The following is a 23,329-nucleotide window of genomic DNA, read 5'->3' as shown; positions in this document are numbered from 1 at the left end:
AGAAAAGCATGAGTATATCTAGCTACGTTTGTAGTATACACCTCAGGGGTTTCCGGAGGGTTCAAAGGTCAAACTCGTCACACATTAAAAGGTAGTTAACTGCTTAGCAGAGGACTAATAATTGAAAGCAGTTTAAACTTAATTTAGTATCCTTTTGTTCCTGATCAGGATACTTTCTACACAGGGACCAGACCACATGGTACAATTTAGAATCTGTCTTTAGGGGATCGATGTTAGAATTGGACAAAACCCTGTAGGAGGGATAAGACCGTGTCCTCATCTTTCTCTCTATTCCACTTCTCTCTCTCGCTCTATCTCCTTCCAGAAGCAGCACCAGCAGCAGAGGAAGCAGCACCAGCAGCAGATGAAGCAGCAGATGAAGCAGCACCAGCAGCAGAGGAAGTAGAATCCCCAGAAGAACCGGCACCAGTAGAAGCAGAGGTGTTAGCCGAGGTGGTCGCTGAGACGGCCGCAGTCGAGGAGGCGCCTGCAGCAGCAGAGGAAGTCCTGGCAGAGGTCGCAACCAAATCCGTCGCTGTCCTAGAGGCGGTTGCAGAGGTTGCTGTGGAACCAGAGGTCGTTGCAGTTGAGGAGGCGCCCGCAGTGGAAGTTGCCGTGGTTACGGAAGAAGCTCCACCGGAGGCTGACGCAGAGGCCGTCATCGAGGACGTCGCAGATGCGGCTCCTGGCGTCGTGGAAGAGGTCGTTGCCGTGGAGGCCGCCGGTGAGGAAGTAGTGGCCGAAGTAGTGGCCGAGACGGCTCCCACCGCCCCTGAGGCAGAAGCAGCGCCTGCCGAGGTGGCAGCATGAGGGGTCAAAGGTCAACCTAGAGGGGTGTGTTTAGCTGTGGTGTGTCCCTCTTACTACTACCCCCAACCCTATACCTGACCCCCCCCCTCTCACTAGCCCCTCTATACCCTATTCCCTATGTAGTGCACTACATGGTTTAAAGTAGCACCCTACGTACGGATTAGGGTACCGTTCTGGATCACAGCCCCCTATCTACTAGCACATGTTACAATAGGAAGCAGGAGGTGGACTATGTTCTGTTGAAGAACACTTTAGTTAGGTATGATGTCATGGTAACGGGGACAGCTGTCTCTTCTCCTTTCTGACTCCTTTACACCACAGCTAAATACATAGGCGTTTCAGGTTTTAAAATCATTCCCGCTCTATTTGTCAAGCGATATGGTCCTATTTATCAGTGGGGACAGGAGTGTTTTTTTTTTCTGGTCGGATCGTGGTTGTTGGGGAAAACTCCTGGCGCTGTTTTTCTGAGGAGTTCCTAGGTGTTAAAGGGGAAGTCAAGGAGATATTGGATTCATGATGGTACATGTTGTCCTGACCCACAAACCTATGTGCCTCTGAAATGGCACCCTATTCCCTATATAGGGCCCATAGGCTCTGGTCAAAAGTAGTACATTGTCACTATATAGGGAATCGGTTGCCTTTCTTGGACACTTCTAATGTAAAGTTTTCCCAAGTGGCCCTTAGAATTCAGGACAGAAAATGTCAACTTCTTTTCCTTCACTTTTGTCTGAATGACTTTGTCCCTTAAGATTCCAGATGGATGGCGGAGTTCTACATCATGTCAGTCTGCCGTCTTTGTTACAGTTTCCACTCCAACATGCTCCAAATTCAGATTGAAAGGAAGGTCAAGTTATGAACCTCGAGACGATAAGCACTTCAAGCAGGTTAAATGGTTATTATGCAAGTAATAAATATACCAGTCAGAGAAGCATTTTAATTGCTTTGTGAACTGCATCTTATTGTGAAATGTGACCAAAAAACTGCTAGCTCCTTCCTCCTCCCTGCTCTCTCCTCCTCCTCCTCTGAGTGCTGCTCACCTCTCCCTAGGATAAGCTCTAGAAGGATTAGTCGGTGATGTCATAAAGCTCCGTGTTCCAGTGCCCAAATGGAACTCCCAGTGATTGGAACTTTGGGGATCAGTTGGGTCTGTGTCCTCACTGATTTCTTTATGACATCATTTCTGTCTGATCCTCCTTATCACGTCCTAGACACTGTGCCAGGGAGAAGTCTGCCCCCACCAAGCACAGAAGGGATCACTCCCCCCTGCCCCCAATGCTGAGCAAATAGGGCTGCAACCAGTGGTTCGGAAGTGGATTCTCAACCCTCAAAACCCGTAGTGGTATCAAATATTAGCAATATTACTGTGCAACGTAGATGTTCTATTTTCACCCTGAGATTGCAAAACAATTTCTTATTGTTGATGTAGTGCACATCGGTTATGAACGTTTAAACCACGTTTGTATTGTCAGTCTGTTTCAAAGAGCACCAAAGCCTCCACTCACCATGGAGCCTCGCGGTCTGTATTGTCCAATCACAGAGCAGATACAAGTCACGTGATCTGTTAGCACCACATGATGTGGCGTCGAACAGATCACGTGACTTGGATCTGCTCTGTGGTTGGAAGATCCTACAGCTATCGCCTATCGCGTACCATCATGTGTTCGCTAACAAACCACATGACTTGTATTCTGCTCTGTGATTGGATGACACAGCCCCCCCGCTACACTTTTATTAAAAAACAAACATTTTAAAGCCATTTCTAATCTTTTCAATTATTGGTTCATCCAGGAGATTTGTGTAGCTATTCATCATTTGAAACCATGATAAGCAGCATGTATTATAAACAAGTGTTTATACAAAGGATTTGTGGCCCTGTCAGTTCCTGGAACCGTAACTGTGGGAAGAGGGGCGCGGCCCGTTGCAGCCCTAGGAAGTGTTGAATTAAAAGCGGGGTCTTGGATAAGTGCTTGGTGGGAAGTGACAACCACTAAAATGCACCTTTTTAAAAATGTTAAATACCTTGTTGTTTACAGAACCTTAAACCTTTACCTTCAACTTCAAACCTCACGTAACAAACTGTAGTAGTGCATTTCTCCTTTACCTGCCTTACCTCCTAGTGGAACGTTTTATCTAGAGGAGTCCACTACTAGTTTAATCAACCAACACTGCATTGTAACCACGGTGACTGACACAAACCAGCCAGGACTTACATGATGTCATGGAGCTGTCCAGACGATGCTCCCAGGCTGCATCCCACATTTCACTTGCCCTCCTACCCCACACTACACATCACTTGATCATGCACACACTAACTACACATTTCATTTAATTATTTTACCTTCATTTAACTAGGCAAGTCAGTTAAGAACAAATTCTTATTTGCGATGACGGCCCTACCCGGCCAAACCCTCCCCTAACCGGACGATGCCGGGCCCTATTGTGCGCTACGTTTCACCAGAGAACTATGTTTGTGGCCTATGGGCCCTGGTTTAAAACTAGTGCACTTTATAGGGATCCATTTGTGATGCAGACACACATTCTACTAATACTGTCACACTGTTTTTTCCCTTCCTTCAGCCAACCAATCATTCACCACCACCATCTGTCAAAAGGTCCAAGCTTTGTTTTGTTCGTTTAGTTTATTTGCGTCGATGCTGTTACGAGTCTGTCTTTTTATTTCCTAACTGTGAAAGGTAAACATTAAGGAACATTTTTATAATAAACCCAACGATCTCACTTCAACACTACTGTTCTATTCATCTCCAACTCATCGACATTGGAAATGTTGTTCTGTCTGGAGATGGTCGCCATGGGCCAACTAATAATGCACCCTGACAACTTTAAGGAAATGTTTTCTAAAGTATCAGTGAAGAAGAGATTCAGGAAGCTGAAGTCCTTCAATAAAGACGTTGTCAGTTACTTCTATTGCGTCCATGTCTTCTATTGTCTTACCCTCACGTGTGTAATAAACACTGCGTTTTGTCTAACGTTTTTATCCAAATAGAAATGACCATTTCAGATTTTACATTTTTTTTTTTAACAAAACAAAACATTTGCATATTAGGTCAGAGTTCCTGAACAGAACAAATGATTAAACAGTTTTCCAGGAAAAAAATGTTTTAAAATCAATATCGAAGCCTCACCTACACATTAGAAAGGTGTGGAGAGAATTTTCAATCCCAATGATAACTGACAATCAATAGCTCTCACCGATTACTGCGATCTGTAAGACCATGGATTTAATAATAATTAGACTCAGCATTGCAAAAGATAGTACAGTTTATTCCGAACGCTCTGAAGTCCATTATACAAAGACATCCATTTTATAGCTGTGCACATACTTCCACACAAACAGTAGGTATCCTGCTCACATACTTCCACACAAACAGTAGGTATCCTACACATACTTCCACACAAACAGTAGGTATCCTACTCACATACTTCCACACAACCAGTAGATATCCTACTCACATACTTCCACACAAACAGTAGGTATCCTACACACATACTTCCACACAAACAGTAGGTATCCTACTCACATACTTCCACACAAACAGTAGGTATCCTACACACATACTTCCACACAAACAGTAGGTATCCTACTCACATACTTCCACACAAACAGTAGGTATCCTACACACATGCTTCCCACACAAACAGTAGGTATCCTACTCACATACTTCCACACAAACAGTAGGTATCCTACACACATACTTCCACACAAACAGTAGGTATCCTGCTCACATACTTCCACACAAACAGTAGGATATCCTACGCACATACTTCCACACAACCAGTAGGTATCCTACGCACATACTTCCACACAAACAGTAGATATCCTACGCACATACTTCCACACAAACAGTAGGTATCCTACTCACATACTTCCACACAAACAGTAGGTATCCTACACACATACTTCCACACAAACAGTAGGTATCCTACTCACATACTTCCACACAAACAGTAGGTATCCTACTCACATACTTCCACACAAACAGTAGGTATCCTACACACATACTTCCACACAAACAGTAGGTATCCTACGCACATACTTCCACACAAACAGTAGATATCCTACTCACATACTTCCACACAAACAGTAGATATCCTACTCACATACTTCCACACAAACAGTAGATATCCTACTCACATACTTCCACACAAACAGTAGATATCCTACGCACATACTTCCACACAAACAGTAGGTATCCTACGCACATACTTCCACACAAACAGTAGGTATCCTACTCACGTACTTCCACACAAACAGTAGGTATCCTACTCACGTACTTCCACACAAACAGTAGGTATCCTACTCACGTACTTCCACACAAACAGTAGGTATCCTACTCACATACTTCCACACAAACAGTAGGTATCCTACTCACGTACTTCCACACAAACAGTAGGTATCCTACTCACGTACTTCCACACAAACAGTAGGTATCCTACTCAACTTCCACACAAACAGTAGGTATCCTACTCACGTACTTCCACACAAACAGTAGGTATCCTACTCACGTATCCTTCCACACAAACAGTAGGTATCCTACTCACGTACTTCCACACAAACAGTAGGTATCCTACGCACATACTTCCACACAAACAGTAGGTATCCTACGCACATACTTCCACACAAACAGTAGGTATCCTACGCACATACTTCCACACAAACAGTAGATATCCTACGCACATACTTCCACACAAACAGTAGGTATCCTACTCACATACTTCCACACAAACAGTAGATATCCTACACACATACTTCCACACAAACAGTAGATATCCTACGCACATACTTCCACACAAACAGTAGATATCCTACTCACATACTTCCACACAAACAGTAGGTATCCTACGCACATACTTCCACACAAACAGTAGGTATCCTACACACATACTTCCACACAAACAGTAGGTATCCTACACACATACTTCCACACAAACAGTAGGTATCCTACACACATACTTCCACACAAACAGTAGGTATCCTACACATGCTTCCACACAAACAGTAGGTATCCTACACACATACTTCCACACAAACAGTAGGTATCCTACATGCTTCCACACAACCTTCCCACACAAACAGTAGGTATCCTACACATACTTCCACACAAACAGTAGGTATCCTACACACATACTTCCACACAAACAGTAGGTATCCTACACATACTTCCACACAAACAGTAGGTATCCTACGCACATACTTCCACACAAACAGTAGGTGAGTTTTATCTCCGTAGTTCTCACCACTGTGTATCACTACCCAGCCGACAGGTCCATTCCCCCCGAGATTCGGGGAACCTTGAGAAGTCCTCCCTATGCTCTCATAGGTTCCTCAGAGACCTAGCCAGGTCGGTCCAAACGCAGTTGAACTGTTCTCTGTTTTTTTCTTCGGCACACACATACAAGTTCAAATCCTAAGCTACGCCTTGCTCCGTGTGTTTTTCCACTATACAGATACATTGTTTAACCTAATTCAGACTAAAACCACACACATCATCAGATTGTAATTTTGATTCTAATCAATTTCATACAATTATAAGGTTTCAGAGTGGGATTATTTTATCATCATTCAACATATACATTATTTTATCAAAAGGCAGGTTTTGTTAAATATTTACCAGTTATGTAGAACCTAATAGTTCCCACACCCACCCATCCATAACCTAGAACTCCTCTAGTCTAGACATACCCATGACCGTACATTGCTTTGAGTTTAGGGTTTTGGTAGCAGTTGGATATTCCTTTTATGATCATCTATATCAGGTGCCTCAATGCCATGTTCATGCTCCCATGTGTATTGAAGGGTTTTATGTAGCTGTGTGTGATCTTTTACTTCAGCATAGACCTCTTGTACCAGATTTCAGAACTGTCTAGTCTCTGTGCCTGTCAGGCTTCCAACCCAGAACTGGTCCAAACTGGTCTGTAGCCGCAGCAACAGATTGATTTGACAGGTCTGGCTCTACGGGTTTTACAACATCAAAGCACATGTAAAAACACTAAACCATGATTAGTTATTAAATAACATTCACCTTTTTAATGCTTTGTCTTTGTGTTTAGTATAATGGTACTTGGCATGAATTGTTTTCTAGTTTTTAATTTGTAGGCTGTTTAAAGTAGTGCACACATACCAGGCAGTCAGACTACCAGCAGTTGATCAACACTGTCCAATGGCCTTAGGCCCTGTGCACATCCAAACACGACCAGGAACTGGATTGAATGAGCAGTTCAGAGAACAAAATGGATCTGTACACGGTTGGATACTCCCGAAGTTGAGTGTTAATCAATCATCACACACCAGCCTGTAGTAGGGTCTTTATCAACAAACCTCCAGGTTTATATCCTCACTACACAGACGAGGGGCATGACACGGCTGCTGGACTAGTCCCATGTGTTTAGACTCCCCCAGATGGTCACGCCCCCCCCCCCCCCCCCCCCATGGCAGAATGATGTCATCCTGAGCCCTGAGGTGAATGGAAGGTAAGTCCAGTAGATGGTAAACAATGTTTTAATTATTTTTTTTATAAAGACTGGATCTTCCCAGAATGTTGTTACTTATTCACACGTGATTTGATATCTGTAATGGTTACTCTGTGAAGGTTGTAACAATAACACTCACCCACATCTAACATGGCTACTCTGTGAAGGTTGTAACAATAACACTATCACCCACATCTAACATGGTTACTCTGTGAAGGTTGTAACAATAACACTATCACCCACATCTAACATGGTTACTCTGTGAAGGTTGTAACAATAACACTATCACCCACATCTAACATGGTTACTCTGTGAAGGTTGTAACAATAACACTATCACCCACATCTAACATGGCTACTCTGTGAAGGTTGTGACTGATTTTAGTATGGTATCTGTTGTAACAATAACACTCACCCACATCTAACATGGTTACTCTGTGAAGGTTGTAACAATAACACTATCACCCACATCTAACATGGTTACTCTGTGAAGGTTGTAACAATAACACTATCACCCACATCTAACATGGTTACTCTGTGAAGGTTGTAACAATAACACTATCACCCACATCTAACATGGTTACTCTGTGAAGGTTGTAACAATAACACTATCACACACATCTAACATGGTTACTCAGTGAAGGTTGTAACAATAACACTATCACCCACATCTAACATGGTTACTCTGTGAAGGTTGTAACTGATTTTAGTATGGTTATCTGTTGTAACAAATAACACTGACCCACATCTAACATGGTTACTCTGTTGTAACAATAACACTCACCCACATCTAACATGGTTACTCTGTGAAGGTTGTAACAATAACACTATCACCCACATCTAACATGGTTACTCTGTGAAGGCAGTGACTGATTTTAGTATGGTATCTGCTGATCTGCTCCATCTTTTGTATATACAATATTTTTGTAAATACTATTCTGAAAAGCTGTGCGTTTCTGCAGTTATACAGGCAGCCTTTTGTCTTTCTTGTATGACTGACATGACTTGCTTCTCTTTTTAGATGCTGTGTCTGACATCACGTCTGCCTCCATGAAGCTCCTGGCCAGTTCTGAGATCGCTGCTGCCTCGGTAGCTGAGAGGAGGCTCATGCACGCCGTCCAATACCTAGAAGACCGGACTGAAGAATCCTCACTCGCTCCCGCCGAGGACATTCTAGATTCCCTGGCGGTTCCTGAAGCTAAGGTAGAGGAGGAAGTGTTATCTGTGGAGGGGGAAGTGGCAGAAGCACCAGCTGCAGAAATCTTGGAAACTGAAGAGCCCAAACCAGAAGAGGAGGCTGTTGCCACCCCTAATGTCACAGAGGAAGTGGTTGCTGAAGAGACCCCTGAGCCGGAGGAAGTGGTTGCTGAAGAGACCCCTGAGCCAGAGGAAGTAGTTCCGGTCGTCGTAGAGGAAGCTCCAGCTGCTGTTGCAGAGGAGGAGATGGCTGCGGCTCCCCTAGAGGCCACAGAGACCCCTGCCACTGTGGAAGCACCTGAGGCTGAGGCTTCTGCCGCTGTGGAAGCACCTGAGGCTGAGGCTTCTGCCGCTGTGGAAGCACCTGAGGCTGAGGCTTCTGCCGCTGTGGAAGCACCTGAGGCTGAGGCTTCTGCCGCTGTGGAAGCACCTGAGGCTGAGGCTGTGGAAGCACCTGAGGCTGAGGCTTCTGCCGCTGTGGAAGCACCTGAGGCTGAGGCTTCTGCCGCTGTGGGACAGCCCAAGTGTCTGAGGTTGAGCGCTTCGTGGAGGCTGTGGAGACAGCCCAAGTGTCTGAGGTTGAGGCGCTCGTCGTGGAGGCTGTGGAGACAGCCCAAGTGTCTGAGGATGAGGCGCTCGTCGTGGAGGCTGTGGAGACAGCCCAAGTGTCTGAGGATGAGGCGCTCGTCGTGGAGGCTGTGGAGACAGCCCAAGTGTCTGAGGATGAGGCGCTCGTCGTTGAGGCTGTGGAGACAGCCCAAGTGTCTGAGGATGAGGCGCTCGTCGTTGAGGCTGTGGAGACAGCCCAAGTGTCTGAGGATGAGGCGCTCGTCGTGGAGGCGGCGATGCTGGCAGCAGCCTCAGCCCTGGATGTCGAGGCAGTGGAGGCAGAGGCTGCCCCGGCTGAGGAAGTCAAGGAGGCCCTCTTCACTTCATGCCACCAATGTGAAGCCCCAGCTTCTGAGGCTGATGTGGCAGTCACCCCCATGGAGGTTGTAGAGGCTGCATCTGTGGGGGAAGTAGAGGCTCCCCCTGCTGGTGTGGAGGAGGCAGTCGTCGAGGGTGAGGCAGTGGAGGTGACCGCAGAGGAGCGCGCCACCGATTGGCCTGCTGAGGTGACCGCAGAGGAAGCCACCATTGGCCTGCTGAGGTGGCAGAGGAGCAGTCCCCCATGGATTGGCCTGCTGAGGTGACTGCAGAGGAGCACGCCACCGATTGGCCTGCTGAGGTGACCACAGAGGAGCACGCCACCGGGTGGCCTGTGAGGTGACCGCAGAGGAGCACGCCACCGATTGGCCTGCTGAGGTGACCGCAGAGGAGCACGCCACCGATTGGCCTGCTGAGGTGACCGCAGAGGAGCACGCCACCGATTGGCCTGCTGAGGTGACCGCAGAGGAGCACGCCACCGATTGGCCTGCTGAGGTGACCGCAGAGGCAGTGGAGGAAGCCAAGGTGGAAGGTAAGTCAGATCTCTACACTCTATTTCTCATGTGAGATTTTTAGTGTAGGTTTATAATTATTATTATTTACATACATTTAGAGTTAGGAAAAGGCAGACGATTTAGATTAATAATATTGCTTGTATTCTTTGAGTTAAGGGCCCTTTGGTCACTAACAACAGAAGACATGTTTAATTTTTATAATGTTATTAATTAGGATAAAAAAACAAATGTAAGACCCTGTCCAATACCACATATAATACAATACCTACTGTGGCCCGTTTCTGTCCCACCTTTACTATGCCAACAGGAGAGACTGCCAGGCCAGTAAAGAGGTCCTGCTCAGTGATGTGATAGTACAGAAGGTAAATAGAATGACACACAGAATTAGAACGAGGACCACAGACAGAATTAGAACGAGGACCACAGACAGAATTAGAACGAGGACCACAGACAGAATTAGAACGAGGACCACAGACAGAATTAGAACGAGGACCACAGACCGAGGACCACAGACAGAATTAGAACGAGGACCACAGACAGAATTAGGACCACAGACAGAATTAGAACTAGGACCACAGACAGAATTAGAACTAGGACCACAGACAGAATTAGAACTAGGACCACACACAGAATTAGAACGAGGACCACACACAGAATTAGAACGAGGACCACAGACAGAATTAGAACGAGGACCACACACAGAATTAGAACGAGGACCACAGACAGAATTAGAACTAGGACCACAGACAGAATTAGAACGAGGACCACAGACAGAATTAGAACTAGGACCACAGACAGAATTAGAACGAGGACCACAGACAGAATTAGAACGAGGACCACAGACAGAATTAGAACGAGGACCACACACAGAATTAGAACGAGGACCACAGACAGAATTAGAACGAGGACCACAGACAGAATTAGAACGAGGACCACAGACAGAATTAGAACGAGGACCACAGACAGAATTAGAACGAGGACCACAGACAGAATTAGAACGAGGACCACAGACAGAATTAGAACGAGGACCACAGACAGAATTAGAACGAGGACCACAGACAGAATTAGAACGAGGACCACAGACAGAATTAGAACGAGGACCACAGACAGAATTAGAACGAGGACCACACACAGAATTAGAACGAGGACCACACACAGAATTAGAACGAGGACCACACACAGAATTAGAACGAGGACCACACACAGAATTAGAACGAGGACCACACACAGAATTAGAACGAGGACCACACACAGAATTAGAACGAGGACCACAGACAGAATTAGAACGAGGACCACAGACAGAATTAGAACGAGGACCACAGACAGAATTAGAACGAGGACCACAGACAGAATTAGAACGAGGACCACAGACAGAATTAGAACGAGGACCACAGACAGAATTAGAACGAGGACCACAGACAGAATTAGAACGAGGACCACAGACAGAATTAGAACGAGGACCACAGACAGAATTAGAACGAGGACCACAGACAGAATTAGAACGAGGACCACAGACAGAATTAGAACGAGGACCACAGACAGAATTAGAACGAGGACCACAGACAGAATTAGAACGAGGACCACAGACAGAATTAGAACTAGGACCACAGACAGAATTAGAACGAGGACCACAGACAGAATTAGAACGAGGACCACAGACAGAATTAGAACGAGGACCACAGACAGAATTAGAACGAGGACCACAGACAGAATTAGAACGAGGACCACAGACAGAATTAGAACGAGGACCACAGACAGAATTAGAACGAGGACCACAGACAGAATTAGAACGAGGACCACAGACAGAATTAGAACGAGGACCACAGACAGAATTAGAACGAGGACCACAGACAGAATTACCACAGACGAGGACCACAGACAGAATTAGAACGAGGACCACAGACAGAATTAGAACGAGGACCACAGACAGAATTAGAACGAGGACCACAGACAGAATTAGAACGAGGACCACAGACAGAATTAGAACGAGGACCACAGACAGAATTAGAACGAGGACCACAGACAGAATTAGAACGAGGACCACAGACAGAATTAGAACGAGGACCACAGACAGAATTAGAACGAGGACCACAGACAGAATTAGAACGAGGACCACAGACAGAATTAGAACGAGGACCACACACAGAATTAGAACGAGGACCACAGACAGAATTAGAACGAGGACCACAGACAGAATTAGAACGAGGACCACACACAGAATTAGAACGAGGACCACAGACAGAATTAGAACGAGGACCACAGACAGAATTAGAACGAGGACCACAGACAGAATTAGAACGAGGACCACAGACAGAATTAGAACAGGACCACAGACAGAATTAGAACGAGGACCACAGACAGAATTAGAACGAGGACCACAGACAGAATTAGAACGAGGACCACAGACAGAATTAGAACGAGGACCACAGACAGAATTAGAACGAGGACCACAGACAGAATTAGAACGAGGACCACAGACAGAATTAGAACGAGGACCACAGACAGAATTAGGAGACAGAAGGAACGAGGACCACAGACAGATTAGAACGAGGACCACAGACAGAATTAGAACGAGGACCACAGACAGAATTAGAACGAGGACCACAGACAGAATTAGAACGAGGACCACAGACAGAATTAGAACGAGGACCACAGACAGAATTAGAACGAGGACCACAGACAGAATTAGAACGAGGACCACACACAGAATTAGAACGAGGACCACACACAGAATTAGAACGAGGACCACACACAGAATTAGAACGAGGACCACACACAGAATTAGAACGAGGACCACACACAGAATTAGAACGAGGACCACACACAGAATTAGAACGAGGACCACAGACAGAATTAGAACGAGGACCACAGACGTTCCCATTCTAAACAACATTCCATTAGAATTCCGATCATGCAGTTTGATCATGTCATTAGAATTCTGTGCCCTTCATAATTCCACACATTCCGAATCTTTCACACAAGCAAAATTACATTATTTTCACAGCTACTGTATGTCTGCTCAATATATTCTAATTCTATGGACGGAACACATAGACCCCAGCTAGCTAGTAGTTGCTAATGCTTGCATGTTGCATTACACATTGGCCCCAGCTAGCTAGTAGTTGCTAATGCTTGCATGTTGCATTACACATTGGCCCCAGCTAGCTAGTAGTTGCTAATGCTTGCATGTTGCATTACACATTGGCCCCAGCTAGCTAGTAGTTGCTAATGCTTGCATGTTGCATTACACATTGGCCCCAGCTAGCTAGTAGTTGCTAATGCTTGCATGTTGCATTACACATTGGCCCCAGCTAGCTAGTAGTTGCTAATGCTTGCATGTTGCATTACATTGGCCCCAGCTAGCTAGTAGTTGCTAATGCTTGCATGTTGCATTACACATTGGCCCCAGCTAGCTAGTAGTTGCTAATGCTTGCATGTTGCATTACACATTGGCCCCAGCTAGCTAGTAGTTGCTAATGCTTGTATGTTGCATTACGCATTGGCCCCAGCTAGCTAGTAGTTGCTAATGCTTGCATGTTGCATTACGCATTGGCCCCAGCTAGCTAGTAGTTGCTAATGCTTGCATGTTGCATTACACATTGGCCCCAGCTAGCTAGTAGTTGCTAATGCTTGCATGTTGCATTACACATTGGCCCCAGCTAGCTAGTAGTTGCTAATGCTTGCAGCATTGGCCCCAGCTAGCTAGTAGTTGCTAATGCTTGCATGTTGCATTACACATTGGCCCCAGCTAGCTAGTAGTTGCTAATGCTTGCATGTTGCATTACACATTGGCCCCAGCTAGCTAGTAGTTGCTAATGCTTGCATGTTGCATTACACATTGGCCCCAGCTAGCTAGTAGTTGCTAATGCTTGCATGTTGCATTACACATTGGCCCCAGCTAGCTAGTAGTTGCTAATGCTTGCATGTTGCATTACGCATTGGCCCCAGCTAGCTAGTAGTTGCTAATGCTTGCATGTTGCATTACGCATTGGCCCCAGCTAGCTAGTAGTTGCTAATGCTTGCATGTTGCATTACGCATTGGCCCCAGCTAGCTAGTAGTTGCTAATGCTTGCATGTTGCATTACACATTGGCTTAGCTGCTAGGAAGGATACATGGATTTTCACTAAATACTGTTATTCTTTTTCCTTCCCAGGTGCACAGAGTATGAGCCTGATGTTGCTGACAGCCCAGTCCTGACTGGAGACCAGCAAGATGTGCCTTCTGGAACAGTCAACACCCACAGCTGTCAATCAAACAGGACGATCAACATAAAACACACACAGAATTAGAACTGGTTTGAATTGAATTCTATAATTCTATTTAACTCATTATATATTTAACTGTTGTCTAATGACAACCGTTGTCTACCCGGTAACTACATTCCCGGTTCTCACTCAGTTTCTTGGTCTTGTATTTTCCCTACCCATGGTGAGGTGACACTTCTGTAAGGGTTTGAAGTCTGACTTTATTCCTAGGCTCAGACCCAAATGACACCTTATACCCAATATAGTGCACTACTTTTGACCAGGGTCCGGGGGAATAGGGTGCCATTTGGGATGGATAGCAACTATTTCTCAGTACCACCCTGTTCCCCACAGTGTCACTGTTACCAAGCTGACAAAGACCACTTGAATGTATTTGAAGTTACTTGATAAATTATTGTGTACTTGACATTGCCTAATGAAATCTGACTATTTTTTTTTGATTCAATGAAATAAGATCTGAATTGCTGTATTAAACAGTAGGCCATTAGACAACATATAGATGATTGTGTTCTTCAGAGACTGTTGAGTAAGTTCTGCATGGAGTTTTTTTATCCAATCAGGGAACATCTAGATTAAGTTTAGTTCTCAAGCCAGTAGACTGTTGGTAGACAGTGTTGTACCCATGTGATGTAAAAAATAAAATGTTTTTTTTTTTTTTTTTTTCAGTCCAATAATAATTTATGTAATAGCTTTGCAGGTGGGGTGGTTGTGGGGTGGTTGTGGGGTGGTTGTGGGGTGGTTGTGGGGTGGTTGTGGGGTGGTTGTGGGTTGGTTGTGTGTGACACAGTATGGAAAGACTAGTTTTAATATCCAAACTAACACTATCCTGTCACTATAGCCATGTGTATATTTTGTATAGAAAGACTAGTTTGAAGATCCAAACTAACACTATCCTGTCACTATAGCCATGTGTATACTTTGTATAGAAAGACTAGTTTTAATATCCAAACTAACACTATCCTGTCACCATAGCCATGTGTATATTTTGTATAGAAAGACTAGTTTGAAGATCCAAACTAACACTATCCTGTCACTTATTTAAGTCATTAATGTAAGTACTAAAAAAAGTTACTCTGATGTCATACTCAGAAACGTGTCATATGTTGTATTTCTAGATTAAATGGAGCTGTACGCTTATTCATAATGGACAAGTGGACTGTCCACTTTTGACTTTGAACTTAATTGACATGATTCCATATCTAATTATGAGATTCAATTTGGAGAGCCCTTTTTTTAATGGATGAAATGATCAATTCAATAATTGTTTTATTATGTATAGTATCTGTTATTGTGAAGACAAATTCTTTGTAAATAAATAAAGGAGATTTAAACTGTTTGGTTGGCAATGTAATTATTGTGATGTTTTTGTATACTACAGGATAAAACGACAACATTTGGGACAGTAGATGGAGCCCTAATACTTCCATTCAATCCGTTTGAATGGGTAACAGTCTCATTCAGCCAATGTTTATTGACATGTATTCATTAGTGACTGGATGGCTACATGACTAGCAGTAGTGACTAGCAGTAGTGACTAGCAGTAGTGACTCGCAGTAGTGACTCGCAGTAGTGACTCGCAGTAGTGACTCGCAGTAGTGACTGGCAGTAGTGACTGGCAGTAGTGACTGGCAGTAGTGACTGGCAGTAGTGACTGGCAGTAGTGACTGGCAGTAGTGACTGGCAGTAGTGACTAGCAGTAGTGACTAGCAGTAGTGACTGGCAGTAGTGTGGCAGTAGTGACTGGCAGTAGTGACTGGCAGTAGTGACTGGCAGTAGTGACTGGCAGTAGTGACTGGCAATAGTGACTGGCAGTAGTGACTGGCAGTAGTGACTGGCAGTAGTGACTGGCAGTAGTGACTGCAGTAGTGACTAGCAGTAGTGACTGGCAGTAGTGACTGGCAGTAGTGACTGGCAGTAGTGACTGGCAGTAGTGACTGGCAGTAGTGACTGGCAGTAGTGACTCTAGTGGCAGTAGTGACTGGCAGTAGTGACAGTAGTGGCAGTAGTGACTAGCAGTAGTGACTAGCAGTAGTGAGCAGTAGTGACTAGCAGTAGTGACTAGCAGTAGTGACTGGCAGTAGTGAGCAGTAGTGACTGGCAGTAGTGACTGGCAGTAGTGACTAGCAGTAGTGACTGGCAGTAGTGACTGGCAGTAGTGACTGGCAGTAGTGACTAGCAGTAGTGTGCAGTAGTGACTAGCAGTAGTGACTACAGTAGTGACTGGCAGTAGTGACTAGCAGTAGTGACTGGCAGTAGTGACTAGCAGTAGTGACTAGCAGTAGTGACTAGCAGTAGTGACTGGCAGTAGTGACTGGCAGTAGTGACTGGCAGTAGTGACTAGCAGTAGTGACTAGCAGTAGTGACTAGCAGTAGTGACTAGCAGTAGTGACTAGCAGTAGTGACTGGCAGTAGTGACTGGCAGTAGTGACTAGCAGTAGTGACTAGCAGTAGTGACTGGCAGTAGTGACTGGCAGTAGTGACTGGCAGTAGTGACTGGCTGTAGTGCAAATTATATGTAAAGAAACGCACAGAGAACGGACATATCCTTCAGAAAATAATTTGATACACAACAGAGAAATGAAGTTATTATATTTCAATGCTACGAAACATAACATCAGTAGTATAAGAATTTTGGAAAATGTCGCAAAAACATAAATGATGCTATTTATGGGGAAGGCAGTTGCCGTTCTGCGTGACGTCACGGCCGGTGTGTCGCTCCTTTGACCCGAATCTCTCCTCCCAGCAACAACGAGTCCAGCCCCTTGGAAAACCCCCTCCACCGTTTTATATATCGTTCAGAATAACATAGAAACGTGCTTTCACCACGACCAGAAACAAACCCAAATGTATCTAGTTTTACACTATGCGGCATAGTGATCTGGTTCGCTCACAACAAACGGGCTGCTTTTAGTTACCGTCAGCGAGCCTTTAACGTTTAGCACCGCTAGCTGGCTGGCTCTGTTCGGGAGGAGGTTACCGAGTGGCACAGGCAGCAGCCAGCGTTACCATTGTCTGTTGTTGCCTCGGCCTGGCATCAGCAACCCCCTTCTTGGACTGGGCAGAGGAGGCATTTCAAGGTAAAGGAGAGTCTTGTAAACTATCCGTATGCTAAATTCTGCAACACTATCTAACAACGAGCTGATAATGGTGAGTACCGGAACATATGCATGTTAACTAACTAACTAGAGAGAGGAGAGGGTGTCACAATTTAGCCAGCGTTAGTTAATCATGGTAACTAGTTAGCTTAGTTGTTGTGGTTATTAAATAAATCAAGTATTTAATCAATGTTCATGTTTGAGAGCGAGAGAGAGAGGGCTCCAGGAAGTCACAGTGAAATGTCCCTCTAGTTAACTTAGTATCCCAGTGTTGTACATGTCGCCCTCGGTTGTGTTTTAATACCATACATTTACACGGGCAATGCCCCTGGTAATCACCATTTAACCCCCTACAACCACAATATACTATCACCCAAGAGCAGGACTACAGACCACAGTAGTGTCGGCAATAGCTGCACAGGCGTCGGTGGGTTTTGTCAATCACTTTTTGTGTCGTTTATCAGACACTATTTTCCAGAGCGACTTACAGTAAGTAGTTAGTGGACACATTTTCACATTTCATTTTCGTACATTTGATTAATAAGTTAATCAGATGAGATAAAAACAGACGTTGCTCTGTCTCTGTCTGACAGCAGCGTTATCTTGCCCTAGATAAGACGATGGCGGGTACTTGACATTTGGCCTGTAATAACTGCTTCCCTCGCAAGGAATTTGTGACGAGCTGCTAATGCAAACAAACTGATAACTAACTAAATGAGAAGCGCTGGCCTAGAATAACCTTTGACCCAGCGAGCTAGGCCCTGAAGGATAGTTATCTCACAAGTGAACAACGGTTTCAGCCTGGCACTCATGTCCTTGTTGGGCAACCAGTAACTAGAGTACAACAGACACATTTAACACAGTGAAACTTGCAGTGTCCCGACTGTTGAACAGAAAGCTTACCTTTAACTTGAATATTACATATTGGGTGAATGTTTGGTTGGTTCCCAAGAGGGGGGTGGGAAACCAAGGTCTGGTGGTGGGATGGACCCCAGGGTTACCATAGTGATATGAGAAGGGGTAGTGGGGTGGCAGGGGATGAATAAATGGTCACGGTGAGGGTTGGGTTTCCAGGTCAAACTCTGGCACTGATAGGAGACTGTCCTTGTAGAGTAGCATACCACTGTGTGTATCTCCTCCTGATAGGCTACTTCATCTTGGAGCCGTGCTGAGCACACAGTCTAGTCTACATCCATTCTCTCAGACACGGACTGGTATAAATAATATGACCTCTCACTGACTGACTGGTATCAATAATATGACCTCTCACTGACTGACTGGTATCAATAATATGACCTCTCACTGACTGACTGGTATCAATAATATGACCTCTCACTGACTGACTGGTATCAATAATATGACCTCTCACTGACTGACTGGTATCAATAATATGACCTCTCACTGACTGACTGGTATCAATAATATGACCTCTCACTGACTGACTGGTATCAATAATATGACCTCTCACTGACTGACTGGTATCAATAATATGACTGGTATCTCTCACTGACTGACTGGTATCAATAATATGACCTCTCACTGACTGACTGGTATCAATAATATGACCTCTCACTGACTGACTGGTATCAATAATATGACCTCTCACTGACTGACTGGTATCAATAATATGACCTCTCACTGACTGACTGGTATCAATAATATGACCTCTCACTGACTGACTGGTATCAATAATATGACCTCTCACTGACTGACTGGTATCAATAATATGACCTCTCACTGACTGACTGGTATCAATAATATGACCTCTCACTGACTGACTGGTATCAATAATATGACCTCTCACTGACTGACTGGTATCAATAATATGACCTCTCACTGACTGACTGGTATCAATAATATGACCTCTCACTGACTGACTGGTATCAATAATATGACCTCTCACTGTACAATAATATGACTGACTGACTGGTATCAATAATATGACCTCTCACTGACTGACTGGTATCAATAATATGACCTCTCACTGACTGACTGGTATCAATAATATGACCTCTCACTGACTGACTGGTATCAATAATATGACCTCTCACTGACTGACTGGTATCAATAATATGACCTCTCACTGACTGACTGGTATCAATAATATGACAGTTGATGGTGAATGACTGCTAGTGTCTGTCTGACTGGTATCAATAAATGACCTCTCTCACTGTGGATCAATCTGACAGTTGATGGTGAATGACTGCTGTGTCTGTCTGTGCACTTGGGAGATGTTCATGGTGAAGACTGCTAGTGTCTGTCTGTAACTGTTGATGTTGCTGTGGGAGATGAGAGTTGATGGGAATGACTGCTAGTGTCTGTCTGTAACAAGGCAGGGAGATGTTATCAGTTGAGAAACTGCTAGTCTGTCTGTAACTGTTGAGTTGCTGTGGGAGATGTTAACAAAATGACTCTGTTGTTGCTCATCTGAGTATCATGTGACTCTGATGTTGGCTTGTGTGTTAGCACTTTAGGTCATCTAATCTAAATGTGATCTGGGGGCAGGGCTCACACTCTCAAAGTGCTGAGTCTCTCTGAGGCTCACTCTCTTTCCACCGCATGGAGAAGACGGATGAGAGGAGAGAGGGATGGAAAGAGAGGAGGATAGAGGGATGGGAGAGAGAGATGGAAGGAAGAGAGGTTACAGGAAATAGAGGCAAGGAGAATGGTTCTGCAATGCAGCAAGGCCACATTCTCTCTCTTTCCACCGCATGGAGAAGACTGATGAGAGGAGAGAGGGATGGAAAGAGTGGGAGATGGAAGGAAGAGAGGTTACAGACTTGTGTGGAAATAGAAGGCAAGGAGAATGGTTCTGCAAATGCAAGGCCACATTCTCTCGGAATCTTTCTCCTCTTTGTATCAGTTGTTTATTTAGCTTGTTGAAAGACAGTCAAACAAATCTCCTACCTTTTTCTAGATGTGTGGATGAATCAACAGCAGGAGTGAGTTGGAATGTTGTGGGATTCCTCGGAATGTTGGATACTTGTGTGGAATGTTGGATACTTGTGTGGAATGTTGGATACTTGTGTGGAATGTTGGATACTTGTGTGGAATGTTGGATACTTGTGTGGAATGTTGGATACTTGTGTGGAATGTTGTGGGATTCCTCGGAATGTTGGATACTTGTGTGGAATGTTGGAATCCTTCCCATATTGGATCCAGTCTGGGGATGAATGTGCAGGGTTCAGATTGAGCATGTGGAGCAGGTCATGAGACTCTGTGACTCTATCTAACCCTGCTCTCTCTGTTCCATGGTGTCCCTTGGTAAGTAGCATGTCTGAGGAACGTTTGCAGTGGTTGTGTGGCTCCTCTGTATCTTGTATGGTGAAGATGTTGGCTTTCGTTAGACTTTGGAATGACAGGACTTTGGAGTGTGTGATAACCTACATTCTCTTTATGTAATGTATATGGATAGGCGTTCGCTAGTGTTGTTATGCCAGTAGTCCAAACTAATCTCGCTAGCTTTGGAAACTAACAACTACAGTTTGGTGGGTTGTTTATATGCCAGTAGTCCAAACTAATCTCGCTAGCTTTGGAAACTAACAACTACAGTTTGGTGGGTTGTTTATATGCCAGTAGTCCAAACTAATCTCGCCAGTAGCTTTGGAAACTAACAACTACAGTTTGGTGGGTTGTTTATATAGTCCAAACTAATCTCGCAGTAGTCCAAACTAATCTCGCTAGCTTTGGAAACTAACAACTACAGTTTGGTGGGTTGTTTATATGCCAGTAGTCCAAACTAATCTCGCTAGCTTTGGAAACTAACAACTACAGTTTGGTGGGTTGTTTATATGCCAGTAGTCCAAACTAATCTCGCTAGCTTTGGAAACTAACAACTACAGTTTGGTGGGTTATTTTTTTTGCCTGTCTTTTGTTGACTTTTAGGGTTTGGAACTGTTGTGTACTTCTGTGGTGACATGGCAGCCTTTCTTGACCAGCCTGTAATTCTGGTTTCAATGTTGAAGGTCTTGTTTGAGACTTGTTTAGTCTGCTGTGTGTGTGTTAGTGTGAGAGGCCGTCATACCTGTGTTTGTCCCACATTAACTAGCTACACAGAATATGCTACTCCGTTCCAGTATTGCTTTGAACAAAGGAACATCGGGTACAGCAGCTGTCAGGGAATGTTTGTGTTTGTGGACTTTGATATCATGTTTATGAAACAACTACAGCTGGCGCCACTGCATTTCCTATGTTCCTGGGAGAGGGAGGCAATGGGAGAGAGGGAGGCAGTGGGAGGGAGGGAGGGAGGCAGTGGGGGAGAGGGAGGGAGGCAGTGGGGGAGAGGGAGGGAGGCAGTGGGGGAGAGGGAGGGAGGCAGTGGGGGAGAGGGAGGGAGGCAGTGGGGGGAGGGAGGGAGGGAGGGAGGCAGTGGGGGAGGGAGGCGGTGGGGGGAGTGGGAGGCAGTGGGGGAGTGGGAGGCAGTGGGGGAGTGGGAGGCAGTGGGGGGTGGGAGGGAGGCAGTGGGGGAGAGGGAGGGAGGCAGTGGGAGAGAGGGAGGGAGGCAGTGGGAGAGAGGGAGGGAGGCAGTGGGAGAGAGGGAGGAGGCAGTGGGGAGAGGGAGGGAGGCAGTGGGAGAGAGGGAGGGAGGCAGTGGGAGGCAGTGGGAGAGAGGGAGGGAGGCAGTGGGAGGCAGTGGGAGGGAGGCAGGCAGGCAGTGGGAGGGAGGGAGGGAGGGAGGCAGGCAGTGGGAGGGAGGGAGGCAGTGGGAGAGTGTGAGTGGGAGGCAGTGGGGGAGAGAGGGGGAGGCAATGAGGGAGTGGGAGGCAATGGGAGAGAGAGGGGGAGGCAATGAGGGAGTGGGAGGCGCAGAGATCATCCTTCAGCTGGTTTGTGATTTGCTGATGTCATCCTTTCCTTGACTGTTATCTTCGTGTCAACGGTTTCCACCAGAGTGGAAAGAAACGTGTGGATGTTGCAGCCCTGAAGGATGCAGACCTGTGTACTTTAACAATCACACACTGTGTTGCTTGGATGATGGGCTGCACATTCCAAGGTCTTGACGTTTCACTGTGTGACCAGGCAACGTCCACTGCACTGCCCACATGCACAGTTGTACTCAGTCAGCCAGTCAGCCAGCCAGTCAGCCAGCCAGTCAGCCAGTCAGCCAGCCAGCCAGCCAGCCAGCCAGCCAGTCAGCCAGTCAGCCAGCCAGCCAGCCAGCCAGCCAGCCAGCCAGCCAGCCAGCCAGTCAGCCAGCCAGCCAGCCAGCCAGCCAGCCAGCCAGCCAGCCAGCCAGCCAGCCAGCCAGCCAGCCAGTCAGCCACTCACTCACTCACTCACTCACTCACTCACTCACTCACTCACTCACTCACTCACTCACTCACTCACTCACTCACTCACTCACTCACTCACTCACTCACTCACTCACTCACTCACCACTCACTCACTCACTCACTCAACTCACTCACTCACTCACTCACTCACTCACTCACTCACTCACTCAGCCAGTCACTCCAGGGTGTGTAGGCTATATCCCATGCCAGAGACAGAAAGACTGAAGAAGGCTGTGAAATGTCTACAACATGCAGCCACACAATGCACAGTGACTGACAAGTGTATAAAAGGCCAGCTTTAGTTAGTGAACAATATGTTTAAAGACCAGGCTATTGGAATAAGGTGAGGCAAATGCCCAAGGTCTTCTCTGCACGACAAGTCCTGAGTCTGTTTTAGTCCCCTACAGGTTAGGTGAACTTAACTATATGAATCAAGTTGTTAATAAGGTCTGCAGGTCCTGGATCAGTCAGCTGTGTTGAAGAATTGAAGAGGGATTTCCATTAGTACTGATCCCAGTCCTGTCCTCCTACCTATACAACTACATTACAGTAGGGAACACCAGCCCTGTCCTCTACATTACAGTAGGGAACACCAGCCCTGTCCTCTACATTACAGTAGGGAACACCAGCCCTGTCCTCTACATTACAGTAGGGAACACCAGCCCTGTCCTCTACATTACAGTAGGGAACACCAGCCCTGTCCTCTACATTACAGTAGGGAACACAGGAGGGAACAGTCGTTATGTTTTGGTATTGAC

General features: G+C 45.6%; 1 protein-coding gene and 1 pseudogene across 1 annotated transcript; both read left to right on the top strand.

The window, feature by feature from the left end:
• The first annotated feature begins 327 nt into the window (after positions 1 to 327).
• Positions 328 to 14,852, top strand: LOC124023345 (fibrous sheath CABYR-binding protein-like). Its single transcript, XM_046337857.1, has 5 exons — positions 328 to 724; positions 8,320 to 8,912; positions 9,047 to 9,610; positions 9,762 to 9,954; positions 14,092 to 14,852. Exons 2-5 carry the CDS (start codon positions 8,349 to 8,351, stop codon positions 14,133 to 14,135), a joined length of 1,365 nt encoding a protein of 454 aa, XP_046193813.1. The 5' UTR covers positions 328 to 724; positions 8,320 to 8,348; the 3' UTR covers positions 14,136 to 14,852.
• A 2,314-nt stretch (positions 14,853 to 17,166) lies between these two features.
• The window catches only part of LOC124023341, a 36,905-nt pseudogene continuing 30,742 nt past the window's right edge, over positions 17,167 to 23,329 (top strand).

Source organism: Oncorhynchus gorbuscha, unplaced genomic scaffold (genome assembly GCF_021184085.1).
Source record: "Oncorhynchus gorbuscha isolate QuinsamMale2020 ecotype Even-year unplaced genomic scaffold, OgorEven_v1.0 Un_scaffold_1600, whole genome shotgun sequence".
Classification (NCBI taxonomy): domain Eukaryota; kingdom Metazoa; phylum Chordata; class Actinopteri; order Salmoniformes; family Salmonidae; genus Oncorhynchus; species Oncorhynchus gorbuscha.
This window is presented reverse-complemented; position numbering and strand designations above follow the sequence as displayed.